The sequence below is a fragment of the Molothrus ater genome, chromosome 17 (genome assembly GCF_012460135.2).
Source record: "Molothrus ater isolate BHLD 08-10-18 breed brown headed cowbird chromosome 17, BPBGC_Mater_1.1, whole genome shotgun sequence".
Classification (NCBI taxonomy): Eukaryota; Metazoa; Chordata; class Aves; order Passeriformes; family Icteridae; genus Molothrus; species Molothrus ater.
Genome location: NC_050494.2, coordinates 3,986,438 through 4,005,518, shown reverse-complemented (window position 1 = coordinate 4,005,518; position 19,081 = coordinate 3,986,438). Strand labels below are relative to the sequence as shown.

The 19,081-nt window shown below is 43.3% G+C and overlaps 1 protein-coding gene across 1 annotated transcript in view; it reads right to left on the bottom strand.

Moving 5' to 3' along the window:
* The window catches only part of PTPRT (protein tyrosine phosphatase receptor type T), a 483,954-nt gene that overhangs the window by 23,098 nt on the left and 441,775 nt on the right, over window positions 1-19,081 (bottom strand). The window contains 7 exon segments of the mRNA XM_036395864.2: window positions 386-535; window positions 1,694-1,829; window positions 6,011-6,165; window positions 7,439-7,555; window positions 9,273-9,370; window positions 10,596-10,632; window positions 11,527-11,603. Of these exon segments, the coding sequence (XP_036251757.1) occupies window positions 386-535; window positions 1,694-1,829; window positions 6,011-6,165; window positions 7,439-7,555; window positions 9,273-9,370; window positions 10,596-10,632; window positions 11,527-11,603 (770 nt within the window).

Below are 19,081 nucleotides of genomic sequence, written 5' to 3'. Positions count from 1 at the left end.
TTGATTGTCAAAGCTTGGAAGCACCATATGAGCCACAAGAATGGATAATAAGGCACCTTGAGGCATAAATGTTTCTGTATAAATTATGGAAGGAAATGAACAACACAATACTCATTAAAATAAGTACAACATTATGTGTGAAAATTAGTACCCTTGCTCTGCTGGAGTGATGGGGACAATTTTTTCCTTGCTGAAGGCTGAATAGTCCATGCTCAAAAACAAATTTCTGCCTGACCCAGTAGTACAACAACAAAAATCAACTGAAATCAGACCTTGGCTCAGTGTCCCCCTTGTTTGCTCTGCTGGAAATCACAAAAAAAACACATAGAAATTGATTAAATACCTTCAATGCACCAACTGCAGTGACTGAAACACATGAAATTACCTGAAACTCATCTTTTATCTGGCTGGAATTGGTCTGTGGATCCAGTCTGCTGATGTTGTAATATATGGATCTGAACTCACAGACTGGAATGGCTGTGTTGCCACAGAGACATGCCTCCAAAATGGCATCATGGACAAACACATACTGCTCCTGCACAGGGGAGGAGATATTAAAAGCACATTTTAATACAGATCATGAAATATCACTCTTGGTTTTTTCTTAAGTCATGCCCAATATGCATATTTGGCTCTGTTTCACGTGGAGACAAATTACACAGTGTGCTGTGTGACAGCTTTGTGAGCATATTTCATCCATCACTGAATGTGAGCTCTCACGTGTTCATTTCGGATTTACAAGGAAAATGGGGAATAGGCACTCTCGGGAATGTTGGGACAAAATGGGGGTGGGCTGAGGAGGAGATCAGGGTGTAAAGCCTCTGTGTCCACAAGGCAATGGTCTCCTCCAACAACACCAGAGAATCACAGAATTGTGTAGGCTGGAAAAGATCTCTGAAATCACTGAGTCCAGCCCAGCACTGCCAAATTCACCTGAACGTGTCCCCTCGTGCCACATCTGCATGTCTGTTAGATCCTCACAGGGATGGTGACTCCACCACTGCCCTGGGCACCTGTGCCAGGGCTGGACAACCCTTTAAATGAAGAGACTTTTTTCCTAATATACAATTTAACCTTCTCTGGCACAACTGTCTAGAACTAACAGTTTTTTTCTGCGTTCTGGGTATTTTGGGTAAAACTCTTTCCCTAAATTAAGTATGGGAAGTCCAACAAAGTTAACAGCCCCTCTCTGTTCCAGGCTGTTGTCCTGTCCCTCAGGAAGGGAAGGGGTTAAGGGACACACATAAAACCTGTGCAACAGGATAGCAGTTCCACAGGAGTCTGTGCAGCTGCCAGACACTGTGTGATGGAGCACTTTGCTTAATCAGCACCCAAAGCTTGAACCAAAGATGTTTTGTTTGCTTAGCTTGTAATTGATACACACCAGGTACTACTGGGGCCTGCAGTGCTCCTATGAATGAGTCATGAGAGGCTTCAGGAGCTCTTTTTTTCCTACAATGAGGATAAAATTAATCAGCAATGCACAGACCTCAACTCCAAGGTTTGCCCTCCTGTCTTGGAGGCCCCAAGTAGCTGCCAGTGAATTGATTCAGTGCAAATCTGGGCATGTTTGGCCACCAAAAGCTCTGCACAATCAAGGCACAGAGCGAGCCAGTGTTGGCTTCGTGGATTGCTGGACAGAGAAGCTGACAGGAAAGCAGCACCTGGAGCAGGGAGAGCTGCTGGCACCCACCTCTGTCTGCACCAAATTGACCCTTTGGGAGCGCAGCTCTCGCACGCAGTTGAATATATCCACCACGCCCTCGTTCTCTGCCATGTCCAGCATGATGTCAATGGCAATAAAGCACCCTGTCCTCCCGGCCCCAGCACTGGAAGAGAAAAAAACAGCAGGATCTGTGTGACCAAGGGGCTCTAGAGAGGCAGGGCTCTGTGGAGGAGAGAATAACAGCAGCACACACACTGCTGTCTCCTCCTGGGAGCTGCTCCTGGTCCCTGCAGATTCATTTTTCTGTTGTAGGATTGAAGAGAATGAGGGGAAATAGTATTTCTTGAAAGGAAGCAGAAACAAAAGCTTTGTGTTATTGAACATCAACAAAATATTGCAAAAATAATCATTATAATTTTACAGGGTCAGGTCACCTGCACACCTCTCATCACACAGGGGAGAGCAGCCTCCGGGTTGCAAACAGACACAATTCCAGAAATTTCCTTCCCTGGGACTCTCTAGAAGGCATGCATAAATTTGCCCCAGTGGGCATGATGAAAGGAGCTCAGTCCTCCACTTCAAACACTTCTTTCCCCTTTGGAATCCAGAGGAGTTTGGATCCTGAGGAGGGTGATTTGAAGTTATGGATTGTAAATCTCAGAGAAAGGAGCTCAGTCCTTCACCTCAAACACTTTTTTCCCCTTTGGAATCCTGAGGTGTTTGGATCCTGAGGAGGGTGATTTGAAGTTATGGATTGTAAATCTCAGAGAAAGGAGCTCGAGGCTGCTGGAACCCTTCAGTCCAGAGCTCCCCACTGCTTGTGAGAATTGGGCCATCTCCTGCAAAACTCCATTGTCATCGTGTCCTCCTTCCCCTCTGGGAAATCATCCAAGCTGCTTGGGTGTGAAGGATGGAGAGAGGAGAAGTCTCTCCACATTACTCTGAAGGAAGCAGAACTCTGCTCAAACCAGGGAAAGTTCAGCTGCACTGAAAACTCCACCAGAGCCGAAAGCAAGGAGATATGAATGACCATAAATTAATGGACCAGATTAATCAACTGCTGAATAGTGAGAAGATATTTTTCATTTGCAGAATTTTAATGAATAAGTGGCATTTCCTCTCCCTTTATCTCTCAGCTTTTCAGAATTTTAACAAATAGTTTTAACAGTTCTATATTTAGAGGATCCTGGCACTTCATAAATATCGAACAGCGATATTATCCAGCCAGGCATCAGTGGGGAGAATTTGGTAATTACCACTTAAAGCAAGTCATTAAAATTCAAAAGCAGATAAATAACGTAAAGGAAATAGCATTTATTCATTAAAATGGGAAGGATGAAAAATCTCTCCTTGCTTTCTTGGTGACAATGAGTCAGGTTCACACACCTTCCAGGGCCAGCCCCATACCATGGTACCAAAGCAGCAAACTCAGGCCCTCAGCTGTAAATGAAATATTTTCTGCCAACTCCTCAGGCTTAGCTTTACTTGATTATAAACCTGACTCACTGCTTGCTAAAAAAAAAAAAAAAAAAAAAAAGAAAATCCAACAAAACAAAACACCCACCCAATCCAAAACTGCTTAGAAAAGATTTAATTGATTTTCCTTTTTAAAGTAGTTGTGGGATGTATTTTCTCTCTCTTTCTCAAGACACAGAGTGGGAACTAGAGGCAATTCCCTCTGGATGGAATGGATTAGGGGTGAGATTTTGGGAAAGCCAGCTCTGCTCTCTAGCCTTGTGCTCAAGCCACATCTTCTTTAGCTCTCACATGCCCTGAGCCCTGCAGACATAGCTGCTGCTACAAAGCCAAACTCTGGTTTTGTAGCATTTGAAGTCATTTAACTCCTTTTATTTGCCAGCTGGAAGCCACTGGAATTTTGCTAGCTGGAAGTTTTTAATCTGAGATTCTCACCCAACTCCTGGGTTTTCAGGAAGCCAAGGTGCCCAAGGGCTGTCAGCCAGACAAATATTCCAGACCGTAAAACCATAAAAATCATGGAATGGTCTGTGTTGGATGGACCTTAAAGATGGTGTAGCTCAACTGCCCTGCTGTGGGCAGGGACACTTTCCACCAGACCAGGTAAAGCCTTTAATACTGGCACAAAGCTGAGCTGCAGCACGTGGGGGCACAGAGAAGCAAAGTCGCTTTAAAATTCCCTGTCTTTGTGTGGGCATTGTCCATTCTGCCACGTGAGGTCTGAGGGGTGGAATGGCTGTCCCAGATATTCACCACTTCCCCAGCTCTGCTATGAGCATCCAGCAGAGCACAGACCACTGTGGGGGCTTCTACATTTGAAAGGCCCTCTCTGACCTACTCCTATCATCTCCAACTGATGCCAGCTTGGCTCCAGATCTGCCACTTTAAGGAAGAAAAACATTTGTTTCCTGGGGATGAGTCAAGGGGCTGAGCTAGGAATGCAACTAAGACAGTGAAAACTATATATTTTAATTAAAAGCTTAAATGAATCAAGGGGTTAAGTTAGAAATGTAGTTAGCAAAGATCATACATTGTGATTAGAGCTTAACAAGGAAATGAATTGATACCAGGTGGGGATAACTGAAACAAAGTTAGGAATGACAGGTGATACATGAAGTATTTTAAGAGTGCAGGAGCCATAAATACCACTGGCTTCTAAGAGTGAGAGGAGGTTTGGACTGTGACCAGCAAGCCAAGAAGCCCTGCCAACTTGACACAGGTGAAGGGATTACCATGAGGAAGAGGAAGAGGTCTTACTTCCTCTTCAAAGAACCCACTGACCCATTTCAGAACCCACCAACCCAATTAAAGATGACAATTGTGCAGCCCTAAGGGACATTCGGCTAATTATAATACAAAGCCAGAGAGTTAATGATTGTGTATTAGGTGTCCTGGAAACCATTTGAATATGCAAAACTGTGGATGTGATAACCTGGTCAGAGAGTGAGAAAAGTAGTTAAGTTTTTCCAGAATTGGCCTGGGAGACTTTAGGGAGCTGGAGATAAAGAATGATAACCAATTATTAAAAACAGCCTGCAGGTATTGTTTTCCTAATATCTGTTTTCTTGTTATTCTCATAAGATTGTTTATAAATGGGCATCTTGTAAATTAGCCACTCAGGTGAAATGTATTGATTAAATGACCAATCAGCTCCACCTGTATTGATCAGTGTAGAAGTGGTTCTGAGCAAAGACACATGTTTATGTCATTTTGCCTTCTGATGATGCTCTATCATCTCTTATTAAACAGTGACATCAAACTTTTTGGAAAAACAGGGAGCAGGAGCCTGTGGCTCCTTGCACATACCTTTGGAAATGCCTCTGCACGTGTCCAGAGCTGCAATAAATAAACCCTATTTTCCACTTTAATTAGTAGAAGAGTCATCTGTCTGTTCTTCAACAAGGCCCACAAATGACACCCTGAAACAGCTGCTGGTCATTGCCAGGGGAGGAGAAAAGAGGGAAAAGCTGCTGGAGGAGGGGCTCAGGTGGAGAGCTGGCCTGTTATGAGTAGAATAGCTGCCCATTTTTTTTAAAAAGTTGCAGAGTTCACAGGTTGGGCCAGTTGCTGCCAGGGTGGAGTTCTAACTGTTGATTGTAATCACCTGTTGTTTTGGTTAACTATCTGTCATTAATGGTCAAGAATTCCCCCTTTTGTCGAGTGACACCCTGCTGCTTCCTGGAGGATGGCACCCAGACGGTGAAGGGGAAGGGACATGGAGTCAGCATGCAAATGACATCAGATCCAGCATGAAACAGGAGAGACCCCTCACCAAACCTAGCCAAAAACCCCTAACAACAACGAGCCAACACAAAACCGACGAATCAAAGTGATGGCCAGATGTGAGGAACAGAATCCAGTATCCACCACGACCTTTTTTACTCCCTCACCCTAACCTAAGATGCCGGCTAGACAGAGGACCTCGAATTTTGAACCAAAGAGCAAGGGATTTCCTGATGCTCTCCTGAGGATGGAAGCCCCAGCTCTTCCCACAGACCAGTGGACAAAGCTGCCCTTTTCTTCCTCCTTCTCTGAGTCACTCCTGAGAGCAGCAGCAGGTGTGAGCGCAGGCCTGTGAGTTCTCCCCACCCCACATAATCACTTTTAATAAAGGCATTAAAAAGGAGAAAAGCCTCCTGCCCGTGTTTCAACGAGCCAACACAAAACTGATGAATCAAAGTGATGTCTAGACATGAGGAACAGAATCCAGTATCCACCAAGGCCCTTTTTACCCCTCACCCTGACCTAAAAAGATGCCGCAGGTGGCGTGAGCACAGACCCGTCGGTTCTCCCCGCCCGAGCTGATCACTTTTAATAAAGGCATTAAAAAGGAGAAGAGCCTCCTGCCTGTGTTTACTTCAGGCCTACCTGCAGTGCACCACGATGGGTCCTGCCTCGGGGGGGTTGAGGAACTTCACCTGGCGCACGAAGCCCAGCAGCCCCGTGGCGTAGCAGGGCACGCCGTGGTCCGGCCAGCTGGTGAAGTGGAACTGCCGAATCTCTCGGATCTCATGGTAGCCTTTCTGAGGAGACAACACAGCCTCTATTTCTCTCCCATCAGACTCCAATCAGCACATCTGCTCCCTGCTGCCTTCCCTCGTGCAGAGGGATAACGAGCACCGAGCTCTCGCTATGCGTGCAAACGTGTCCCAAGCTGCTCTAAAAAATCATTTTCAGCCATATTCCAGCTCCCAGTGGGTAACACTCACCTGAGGGCTGGGAAGGTGTGCGCAGGCTTCCAGTTCCAACCTGTGGTCTCAGAGCTCACAGCCACCTCATCAGGGTGACCTCAGCCCTAGCACTCCATGGCTGTGTTTACCCACAGCCATAAACCACCAAAAATTCACTCTTAAATCCTCTTTGACCCATTGAAGCAAGAGCCTGGGGAATGAATATATCAAGAGTGGGCATGCCCCAGGTAACAGCAGATTTTTTGCCACCTGCTGCCAAAAAATCTCAGTTTGAGATGCTGCTGGCAGTGAAAAGGGCAGAAATTGGTACCCAGAACCATCTTTTCTGGAGAGAGCAAGTTGTTGGTATGTGAAAATCACACCTTTATCTGCCCTGCAAAGGGTAACCCACAGCCCTGGGTCAGCTGTGTTTCATTGTACAGGAAATGTAGGTGGAATCCAGTAGCAGCTCCTCTAGCCTGTCAGATTTTGGCACTAGCATTTCTCACCAAGTTTTTCAATGATTTAATGAAATAGGGAGCTGATGTATCAGAAAACTGAAACAATATTCCCAGGGTGGCTGAAGTTCATTGAGCAGGAATTTTGGAAATGCTTTAAAACCACTTACTGAGTGTTTGGAAAGTAATTTGGACAGACCTGGAATACTCTGACACTTAGACTTCCAATTTCTAATTACAAGTAACAAAATCTTCCAAATCCTGCTGGTTTGGGGATAGTTTTTATACTCTTGCTTTTATTATATTCTCATTTCTGATGAAAGGGGACCCTTAACTGGCATCCAGTTTAAGTGGTACCTTTTTTCCTCTGCCATTTGCCACTGTGAAACAAGGCAGTTATTATTCCTGGCATACCATCAGCTATCTGCTGCCTTTTGGATGCAGTTAAACTTTATGCACTGTGGATTCTACTTTCGTGGCTGCATCAAGATGTTCCTGTAAAACCATTTGTCCAAAAATGGAATCCCTGTCAAAAACTGAGTTTGCTGAAGTGAAGCCTGTCCAAATAGCACAGCTCCCACCTCCAAGAGCGTTCTGGATGTGTTTCCCAGAGTTTCTGAGCACAAATCAAGTGTGTCACAATCTCAGCTGCCTGAAGAACTCCTTACCTTTTGGACAGTGAAGGTACGGATGACATACTCTGCCAAGGGCTCTGTCTCAATTAATGTGACTTTAATATCTCCATAGACCTCTGTGTCATCTGGCCAGTATCGAACACACTTCACCTGGGGGCAGAAGGAAAATATTGAGAGGGACGAGTTCAAGTTGAGTCAGAGCTGACCTACATTTCCTCCACTTTCAAGCTGGAGCCAATGAAAATTGGGTTTTCTTCTGATGTGCAGAGTTGCCAAAATTAACTGTATAAATTAGATCAAAATTCCTTTACCATACATAGCAACCACAGGCAGGACTTTTTAATGTTCCCTTTGTTGTCCATACAAATGCAAAGGATGCATTTAGATTTTTTTAAAATGTGCCTGGCCCATATCAGATGTACAGAACACCTGACAGTCACCACCGCCCTCCCTTTTGAGAAAAATCTTTGCTGCTGCTCCTGTAATTCTCACCTCTCTCTGTTTAGCCAAAGAATTTCAGTTCATGGGGATTGTGGGATACTTGTTGAGACACTAAATTTGTTTGACTCTGAGCTTTCTTTATCAGATGTGGACACAAACTTGGCATTTTACCAGCTGTGACAGGCTTCAGCTAAGGCTCAAGAGAGAAATCTCCTGAGCAGGTAAACACATCCCAGCTTAGCCACTTCTAGGAGCCATGTGCAAAGCCACCAAAAGAAATAAAAGCAAGGCTGTGAAGCTCCAGAAGGGATATTTAGGCTAACAAAGACTATCAGGTTATCAAATGCTCTAGCATGAAGAGTGGAACAATACCTAAAGCTGAAGCAATTAGCTGCAGCAAAGCAGGCTTCATGTTCCAGTTCCAGTCATAATTGAAAGGGGTTTTATAAATATTAAATATGATTAATGTAGGTTTGTTGTGGGTTTTTTGTTGTTTGGGTTTTTTTTTTTCTTTTACACAGAGGCATTTATTCAGAACTGAAGTGTCAGTAGAAGGTAAAATAGAATAAATAGTAATAAATGAACAGAAGCAGCTGGCATTCAACCATGAGATCTAAGGGAAATCAAACACAAAGCAGCTGAATTACTAATGGCTCTGAGTAAATGAGAATTTAAATTTTTCTTAGGACCAAAGCAATGGAAAATGACAAACATCAGGACAAAATTTTTTAAGAACTCCAGTTTCTGGCTGAGAACACCTCTAAAACAAAAACCATGCTGGGAAAAGCCACCCCAGACATTCTGCCTTCTTATTTCCTGAGGTTCAGCCTATGCCTTTTGATTTATCCATGTTTGGTCCCATGATGGGCTTTGGGAATTGCCTTGTGCTGACACAGGGATGTCTGCTCCAGGTCAGCCCAGGAGGGGGATTTGTGGCTGTTTAGGAGGCCAACACTGCTGGGTGGTCCCAGGATCCACAAAAACCTCAACCCCCAGGAACAGTGACCTCAGGAACTCCAGGCTTTGGACTCTCATGCAAAGAGGTCATTTGGTAGCTGGAGCACCAGTCACACATCCTCACTCTGGATTTTTAGAGGAGTATTCAAATCATCAGATAAGGAATAACTATCACAGAAGTACATTTTTCCTCCTGTACTGAGGAAGGACACAGCTTCTGAGCTAGCATAAATGTGTATAACTCTGCCAAAGCCCAGACTTACAGCAGGAACACCATCCTTATTAGTCTAGAAGGGAAGCAGCTAAGTATTACAAAATCCAGCATTTTACAGGAAAAAACCCAGAGTGGCTGAATTCATTCCCCTCCTGCAGGAAGCAAAAGGCATTTTGCTGCTGAGCTCTCCTGAGCAGCAGCTCTGTGTTAAACCCAGCCCTGGTCTGGTTTCACACATTGGGAGTGGCACCTTACCCTGCCCACTTCCACCAGGTTGGTGACCATGACAACGCTCGCAGAGTTTTCTTGCCAAATCATTCTCCAGAAATCCTTCACTGTCTCTTGCATCGGCCCTGGGGCAGGAGAGAAGACAAAAAGGACATCTCAAGAGAGTGCATGGAATGCCAATAACCCCTTCCAGCTGCTCTCCAGCCATTGTCCTGCTCCCTCAGGATCCTGCTGCCTCTCAGAGCATCCCTCTGCCATTCAGGGTTACGGACACGAACAGCCTGAGCTCTCTGGGGCGTCAGACCCTTCCTCACAGCAGCTATTTGGGGCTCCAGCATGGTGGCAACAGAAGGATGGCCCCAGCAGGTGACTCTGTATGAGTGATGGGACAAGGATGTACCCCACACTGAAGCTGTATTAAGGCTGTGTTGTAATTCACACCTGATGCAGCACAGCATTCCACAGTTCAATACTGATTAATTATGAAGGAGGAAGGAAACATGCAGAAATCTGCTCTTTCCTGAAACTTCCCCCAGAAAAAATCCAGGTTCCAATAGCAAACCAAGCAGTGCCCACAAGAGATTTGTCAGTCTAGAGCCTCTCCCTGACCTTATTTCTTATCAGGAACGCTTCAGGTGAATTACAGAAGGTGGTGTTCAAATGCATTTCTTACTAGCTCCTCTCAAAGGCTCATCAGCCACAGCTTATTCACACTGCCCTCCTCAAGCAGGGTAAACCCAAGACCCACAGAGTCCCCTGTCAGTGTCCTCTCATGCTTCATGCACAAATGACACATTCTAGGCTGTGCTGCCACCTCTAAGTCTGTGGCATTTTCTATTCCTGCAGCTGAGGTTTTAAGTCTGAGTGCCATAAAGACCTTGGAAAATTCTATATCCTTCCCTATTTTGCCTATAGGTAGTAATTACATATCCTTGGAACAGAGAGAGACACAGCTCTCCCAGGATTTTCCTGGGAAGCTGTGAGAAAGCTCAGAGAAAGAATTACAACAATTATTATCTCAATCTCTGGCAGGCAATCTCTGTTTGTCAAAAATATTTACAAGAAGGAGTTGCCACTTCTTGACCAATAGGTGAGAGAAGATTCCTAAAGGCCAATCAGGTCTTAGGTCCACCATTGTTTCTATAAGAACTGTGAATTTCTAATAATAAAGTGTCTTTTCATGCCTTCTGATGATGGAGTCTCTGTGTCACCTTTAGCTATCCCTGATACCCATATAACAAATTTTCAGATGTTCCCCAAAACAGAAGATGTCACCCCATAAAAAGCTCCTACAACAGTGTAAACCAGCAGTGGGTTTACAAATATTTAGACATTCAAGAGTGAACTTGCCTTGAGTTGCAATGTAATGGCGAGGCCGATGGTACCCCTGGAAAAAAAAGAAAATAGATGAGTGTCTGTGAAATCACAGCTCAGACAAAGCCCACCAGGGATTTGATACTTTCCAGGGACCAACTGCAGCCCTCTGGACAATGTATAATTATGTAATATATTATAATTAACTGGTTATTGAATGAATGAATGAATGAATGGGCTGGCCCTGAGGGATTTTAAGTAAGGGCATCTCCCTCACATGAATAACACAATCTCTTCATGCCAAAGACAAGACAGGAATGGGGCACTTTTAAAGTATTTCCACAAAGAAACACAAATCCTGAGTTACCTGAGGGTAACACTGAAAACAGATAGGCAAAACATTGCATCTTCTTGTTTGATAAGAAGAAAGGTATGAATTTGTCTCTGTGAAAATTCTAGGGCATATTTTATCCTTTCAAGAAACTATTCTAAACATTTCCTTTTGCTGTGTCTTAAGAGCTGTGTTGAAGAAATGCACGCAGATTGGATCACTGTGTGTGAGACAGAGGCTGCTTTTCCAATGTCATTTTAGAACACTTTAAAAAAGTCAATCTGTTTACATACATGCCTTCTGCACCACAACTTGGTGAGTAGTTGGCAAGTCTCTGATATCAACTAATGCTATTGTGAGGGGCTGATATTGATTTCTGCATCCATCATCTAGCCCACGTCCCACTTCTGCTGGTGGATCTGTCAAACACAGGAAATCTCCATCTGCCCAGATTGGTCAGACAAAATAAACTGGAGACTGAGAACCTTCTCCCTGTCACAACACAACGTTTGTACAACGTTCAGCTGCCACTCATATCACATCCAGAGCCTGTCCCTGAGTCAGAGGCACCACATTCATAAGCAGGCTTGTCACAGGAGGGTTTGTTTGTCACAGGGGGATGTCCAGGAGCCTTACGTCGATGTAATTGGCGTTGATGTAGTCAGAGTGAGGGTCCCCATCCAGCAGCTGCAGTCTCACTCTTGAGTGATCATCTGAAGGAAGGAAAGGAAAAGAAGTGACAGTAACGATAAAGAGGAGTTGCTAAGTGGCCTGGTGTATCTGCTGGCTCCTGCAAGGGTGGTGTGGTGGAATCATGGAATGGCCTGAGCTGAAAGGGACACACAAAGGGCAGCTCCTGGCCTCAAGAATCCCACCATGGTAATCGAATACTTACAATAGTCAAAAATGGAATAGCAGCACATGTATCCCTGTTGCTAAAAGCTCTTTGTTTTGTGTTTAAAGTGTGATGTTTGGATCCTTAAGTTACTCATGCTCTGTATTCTGTCACCATAATCCTTATGGAGATTTGAGACAGGTCACAAATGTTGTCTGGTTTGGGAAAGATCTTTGCAAGGTGTATCTCCATGACAAAAGCCATTTTCCTGCTTGGAAGCTCCAAACTCCCTTAGCTTCATCTGATCTATGGAAACTGAGGCAAGAGCTAAAACTGACAAGACCAGGACATAATTAAATAGATCACAGATATAAATAGACAGAGATATAAAATTAAATAGACAGAGATATAAAAGATTAAGGAGGGTAAAATAACAATGAAACCCTGCAAATAAGAAATGGAAAAACCCAGAAACTGGAAGAAAATACAAATTAAATCAGAGCAATATTCCTTTATGCAACCCACAGCAGCAAAATGGCATGGAGGCAGTGTTGAAAAAAACCAACAAAATCAGAACTGTTCATCTTTTTGAGGAGATTCAAAGTTACTTTAGATAAGGCAATAAAATAGCAGAGATCAATCTTTTCATCTCCCAGCATGCTCCACAGTTCAGATGCAGAAAGGAACTACCCCAGCGGGCAGATTATGTCATGATTTTCCACCAGGGGAATATTTTGATCTTTCTGTGGAACAGCTGGTGCTGGGCTCTGTCACAGGAGATACTCCAGAGCCACGCTGCTGATGTGATTTGCTCTGGCAATCCCAGCACTGGTATGCAGTTAATTGCAGAACTGCTTCTAAGGGCCAGTTGCTTGGCAGAGGCCACTGGGTTATGGAGGTCACTGCTGGCCATGCTGTGCTCATTTTTAAATGATTTTTTGAAAGAAGTATAATATTGAGTCCATTAAGTTTATTTCCTCCCTACCAGCTCTATGGAGCATAGCTCTCAGTCAGAGCAGCATTAATGTTTAGCAGCACTTTGCAGAACACAGGCCTGAGCATGATTTACATTCAATTAAAAAGAATCATAGCAATGAAACATAAAAATATGAGGTGTGATTCTGCAGTAACTCAGTCAAAAGGGGTTTAGTCATGTCTTAATTAAATGTAGAATCAGATAATAATTGTGAAGACAGATGTAGGAGCAGTTCTGAAAACCAAGACTTGGACATATATTAGATATTCATTTGGCTGTGTAAAGGAATGATTCCACTCTGTTCAGCCATTAGGTGAGATTTATACACCTAAAAAAAAAACCCACAACCACATTGCTGTGTTTATCAAATCCCATATCTGCATTCAAAGAAGGTTCTGCACATGAATCCATCAAAAGCTCTGTTATATTTGTAATAATAAATATAACCTTTGTGGACACAGGAAGGGGGAATATTTCTCTAAGTGCTGATGTTCCCAATTACCTGGGCTCAAGGCAGCTGCACAAGGAGTGGAAGTAAATCATGTGGTTAGACAGACAACAAAAGAATTTATACTTAGAGCAATTCACACAGACAGACAGAGAGCTGATTAAACCGGACATGTGGGTGAAATACAGGGAAACTCCCGCAGACAATTTCACACTTGCAATTCCAGGCAGCAAACTAAACTTGTTAGGAGCCACATGGGACAAAAGCAAAGAAAAAGTAAACCCTGGAGCAAATGCCTGGGAGGGGAACATTTACTGACTCCTCCCAAGAGAGCACAACTGTGGAAGTCTCAACTCATTGCAGCAACAGAACCAAAAATGATGGGACCAAAAATTTTGAGACCAAAAGTGTCCCCAATGACAGGGGAAAAGAATTTCAGGTTCGTTTTTTGATGAGGGATACAGACAACGTCTGCAACTGGAGTGCTCTGAATAACCCTGGAGGAAGCACCTGCTTCTCTTCATTTAATGGAGCCAAACATCAAAATTAAGGTTCAGCACTTTGAGCCACTCTTTGGATAGAAAGTTAAAGTTGGCAGGATGAAATACATCCAGAGGGAGCTGAATGGGGAAGACCTGGGAAGCAGGCTGAGAGCAGCTCCAGGATTTCAGGCAATTATGGGTAATTATGGCTAAGGAAAAGATGCTCAGTAGGTGCAAAAAAGGTTTGTTGGTTTGTTTTCCTTTTCCCTCCTTTTTTTTAAAATCAAATATGGGAAAAAAAACATAAAGGATGAAGAAATTTAACTGAAGATTAATGCTATTTTTTTTGTTGTTTTTAAAAGGAGACACTCTGTTCTAATCATATTTTGGGACCAAATGAAAAATGCTTTAAGCTGAACTTTGCTTTCAGAGGACAGAATTCAAAATATTTCATTGCGTATTTTACTAAAATGAGATTAATTCCTGGGGGAGATTTATTGCTCTTCCAAGTGAGAACAGTGCAGCAGAAAAAAAAAATCTGTGTATATGTGAAGCACAGAAAATATTAATGATGTCTTAATGGTTTCTTTAACCTTGTTCCAAAGTTTAGGAGAACAGTCTGGATAAAAGTTCATAAAATAAGTTCCCTTGCAAATCTCTTTTTTCCACAAAAAAACTTTGGGATTTGACTAAAAAAAAAAAAAAAAGGCAAATTATTGTGCTCTTAGTAGTAAGGATCTTGTACTTAGGGTTTTTTTGCCTACAGACTTTAAAGAGCTATTTAAAGAACAGCAAATGCATTTATTATCTCTTCTCCCAGTGGTTAAAACTTATTTCTGATTCTTCTCTTTATCCACTGGACTCCTCTAGCCAAGGACACAGAATTCTTGGCAGACTGAAATGAAAGTGTTGCTCAACTCTTCACTAAATTTATCAAACATCATAGCCCTTGTGTTGAAAATGGACTCTAAGAAACATTAAAAATGGAGGGCAAACAGAAAAAAAGAGTTGCATTCAGGACCACAAAAAAAAAACCAACAAAAAAAAACAAAAAAAAAAACCAAGAAAACCCCTTAACAAATGTGTAAATGGTTTTATTTCTCCCTGCTTACTCCACTCCTTCTGCTAGTTAGCAGAACTCTAAATTTATATGAAGAGTAGTTTGACTGAAAATTGGTCTTAAAACAGACTTCAAAAATGACAAGAATTTCACTGCAAGCTCTGTGCTCCCACTTTAGTGCAAAATTGTTACCGTTTTAAACTCCTGTCAAAATTCCCATTAGTGATCATTTGAAGTATCACTGCAATTTCTCCACGTCTCATTTTGACACCAGCACTGGATTAATCGCACACAACTTTCGCCATCGAAACATTTCCCAGCTCATCTGGACTGCCTGTCAGGGTTCCCCACTCAGGGCTGGAGAAACACACACAAATCTGCAGATTCACCCCAGTTCTGGGGCAAAACAATGATTTATCCTCACTCTGTGCTCCCCTTTCTGCCCCCACTGACCCTGGAGTGTGCCATGAGAGCCGGGCAATATCCAGGTGGGATAAATCCCACCCTGACAGGGCCAAATTCCATGGATATCCCACAAATCCCATGGGATACCCCAAAAATCCCATGGGATATCCCACAAATCCCATGGGATATCCCACAGACGTGTAAGAGTTTAGGCACTACAAAAGAAATCATGGAATAAAAATGCTTGAAAATTGGAAGATTTCTGTTCTAAATCCAATCTGTCTCTGGAAGTGTCCAAGGCCAGTTGACAGGGCTTGGAGCAGTGGAAGGTGTCCCTGCTCATGGCAGGGGTGGGACAGGATGAGCTTTAAGGTCTCTTCCAACCCAAAGTCTGGAATTCTATGTAGGTTTTTTTATTTCATGCCTTATCCCTGACTGTGGGCAAGAAGTGCTCTCCACCTGTGTGCCAGCTGAAAGCTTCTTCATCTCTTCCACCCCAAAATTCTCTGATTAATTCACAGTTTTCCAACCCAAAGCATATGGCAGTGAGAGCATGAAGGAAATAAAGCAAATTTCTCCACTGTCTTTTTGTCCACAGCTCCGTAGTTTTTAGTGGACCATCATGAGACTTCAAATCCAGGGAAAAAAGAAAGGCACAGAAAGTTGTCTCCATCAGCTGAAGCAAAACACCATCCTACCTCTTCCCATCCTCAGCTCTCATGTGAGAGTTTTTATTCTCCCATAACGTAATGGCTCTAAATCTTGGCAAGATGGAGAGAAATCAAATAGAACCAAAGGTCCCTTATAGCTTCTGGACATTTTCTCTTTTCTTGTAATAGATTCAGCTCAACATCCCTCGCCCAACAATCACTTTCTGATGCTCTTTGAAGGTCTCAATATCTGGGCCCTAAAGCAGAATTAAATCATTTTGCTTCAGCACATAAATGGGTACACTGCCTACGCTTGTCCCCTAAAGAAAATCCTGGCATCTCCACGACTGTCTTTGTTTTTACAGCTTTATAAAAGTGCAGGAGCAAAGCTCATGGGCTCTGTTCATATAATAAAAGGTTCAAGCAGGACAGTTTCCTTCAGCATGGTAAGTCTGTCTGAAGCTTCCCACCATCCACAGTGGATTTCTGTGGCCATGCAGACCCCAAATCCACTGCTCAGCTTTTCCTTCCTCTCTCCAAAAACTGTTACAGATAGGAGGGAACTGTGAAAAGCTGGGCGAGCTCTTTGAGTTCTCCTGCCCCTCCTCTGCATGAACAGATCAGCTCTCAGACTGGTCTGCAGCTTTGGTTTGCAAATGTAAGAAGAGCAGGTGTTGGGGCTGGCAGTGTGATGTAGGTTTTCAGAGAGAGGCACGATGTTAATGGAGCTCTGGGAGAGCAGTGAGCCAGTAAAACAGTCCTGTAACTGTGCTGTTACCCATGAGGCTGTAAAGACAAGATCTAATCTGCTGTGATTCACTGAGCAATGCTACTCATTGCAAGGGCTTACAAACCCACATTTTAACACCAGTCTCTGAAGCTGCTGCTTCAGAAGTCAGATCAAAACACGACTTTCCAATTCACTCCCCAAAGGGCAGGGGATTTGTTGCTCCAGGAGGGAAAAATGGTTAAATAAATAATGTTGATTGCCACATGCAGCCTTTTACCAAATAAACTGGTAGGGCAACCAGTGCCTGCTCTGGGTTTCAGCAGCCACTACAACTGAAGTACAACAGAACAGCTCAGGGTGTAACTGTGTTCCACCTCCTCTGCCCAGGCTTTTGCCCAGTTTGTACCCACAGAGCACAATTTGTTTTCATGACCTGCCTGGAGGGAAGCACTGCTCTGCTGTTCTCAGCTCTGCTCTCCATCCTCTGCTCTGGCTCCTGCCCCTGACTTTACTCAGGGAGTTTGCCCAGCTCACCCACCAGTGGGGTCTGGCTCCAGGCTCAGCTGATAACTTGGCAATGGTTTTACAAAATATCACATGAATTACATGCTCCTTCCTTAGGCATCCTTCTTTTCTTCTCTTTTCCAAGCCTTCTCAATATCACTGTTGTATATGTCTAAATTCTCCTTGCTGTCTTTTCAAAGAGCCCTTGTCTCCTTCTCAAACTCTTTGTTCTGATAAATATTTGAAGAGAAGAAAGCCCACTCCACCCTCTCAGCCCCATTCCCAAATCTTTCCCAACAGTCCTCAAACTTGAGCTCCTTTTCTGGCACTTCACACCGTGCAGATTCTTGTTCCTTAGCTCTGATTACATTTTGCATTCCCTTATTCAAGTTCATCACCTCCTATCTGCACTGCTGCTGTATTTATATTTAGAGCTAAAAGCCTCGCGTCACTCTTCGTTAGACAACAATTTGTCTTTGTGAACACCTTCTCTTTAGATAACATCCCATTTATCTCCCTTGATTTTGCTTCTTGAACTCCTCACATTTCCCTTGGAGTTCAAGGTTTTCTTCATGACCATCTTCAACATAAATGAGATGGAAGCTTTTGCACAGTTTTGCCTCTCTTCACCTCCTCTTTTGAATTATGCCAAGTGCTTCCTCAAAATAATACAGAGAAACAAATCCTTTCACATTTCCTTCCTCATATCATACCACAGCACTTCCACTTTCAATCCAGTGCCTATAGCTGGATGATTCATCTGTCTTAGACTCATTTAATTGGAGTTAATTGTATAGACAGGTGAGTAGAGCCTCTGTCTGCACGTCCCTCTTTGCCACTGGGACACAGAAAGCTCACAGCAAGGTGGAGCAGAAATTAAGGGAGACAACTTCCATGCTAATTGTAACACTCCAGTACTGTCACTCCCATTTCCCACATGGATAAAGAACACTGGTGAACTTGGTGGCCTGCTCACAAACCACACAAAGCCAGCAGCAGAACTGGGATCACATCAGGGCTCACAAACTTCAATCTTTGCTTCCAGATTCCGTCATCTTTACCATGGGGCCCCTGAACTGAGATGTTCTATGTCATTCCCCAAAAATGGCACATGAATCACTTATCTCAAGGCTTCAAAGAGAGGGGCAGTGATGTGTGAGGTGAGGTTTCTTTATGAAGCAGTTGGGGTTTTGGGTCAGTTGTTGTTGTTTTGGTGCTTTTTTGGTAAGGGGGTTTTTTTCCTGTTTTTTAAATTTTTTTTTACTAAAATCTATTTGTTCTATAAGAAATACATTTTTAACCCAAGAAAAAAAATATAGTATAAAATGTATCACTCAGCATGACTTAATTTTGCTCTCAGAGCATTCTATAGATTTTCCCAGTCATGAAAATCTATGGCACATTCATTTATATTCTGATTTCTTATTCTGATGGTTTCAAGCTTGGCTTCTCCAACTTGATTCAGCTCAGCAGCCCTTGAAAAGAATTAATTCTCATACCTCCTCTCCCTAGTCATTATCAGGAATAATGAAACACTGGTTAACTGCCTGGAGAGCTTCTGGAAAGCTCAGCTTTGGAGAGAAACTTTGGAAGAGGCTTCGCAAATATCTGACAAAAACGAGGAAGGTGAATTTAGTCTTGCTTTGAAGAATAAAGCTGTCCTAAATGGTTTTATGGACTCTTCCCTGCCCTGCAGTTCTGCTACATATTGATATTCCTGTAACATCAACAGGAACTGATCACTGAAAGAAGTAAGCCAAGAAGTTTTGGTGCATCTTCAGTTGCCTTATTATGATCCTGAGGCAGAAGATAAGCTTGTCCCACCCTTCAAACCAGCTCTAGGGACCAGCAGTGACTGCTCCACTGGTTACTGACCACAAGGAACGAGAAAACCTGGCCTCTGAGCCACAGCTAAAAATCTGATCTGTCTGCAGCTCCTCTCTTTTGTGGCACTGGAAACTCTGGGTTTTGTAGTGAAAATAGACAGAAAATGGACATCACCACATAAAAAGTGACAAAAGGATTTAGCCCTTGAGCTACAAACCTAAAGCAGAAAGCAAGGCAGGTAGAAAATGTGTAACATCATACAAGGATGTTATGA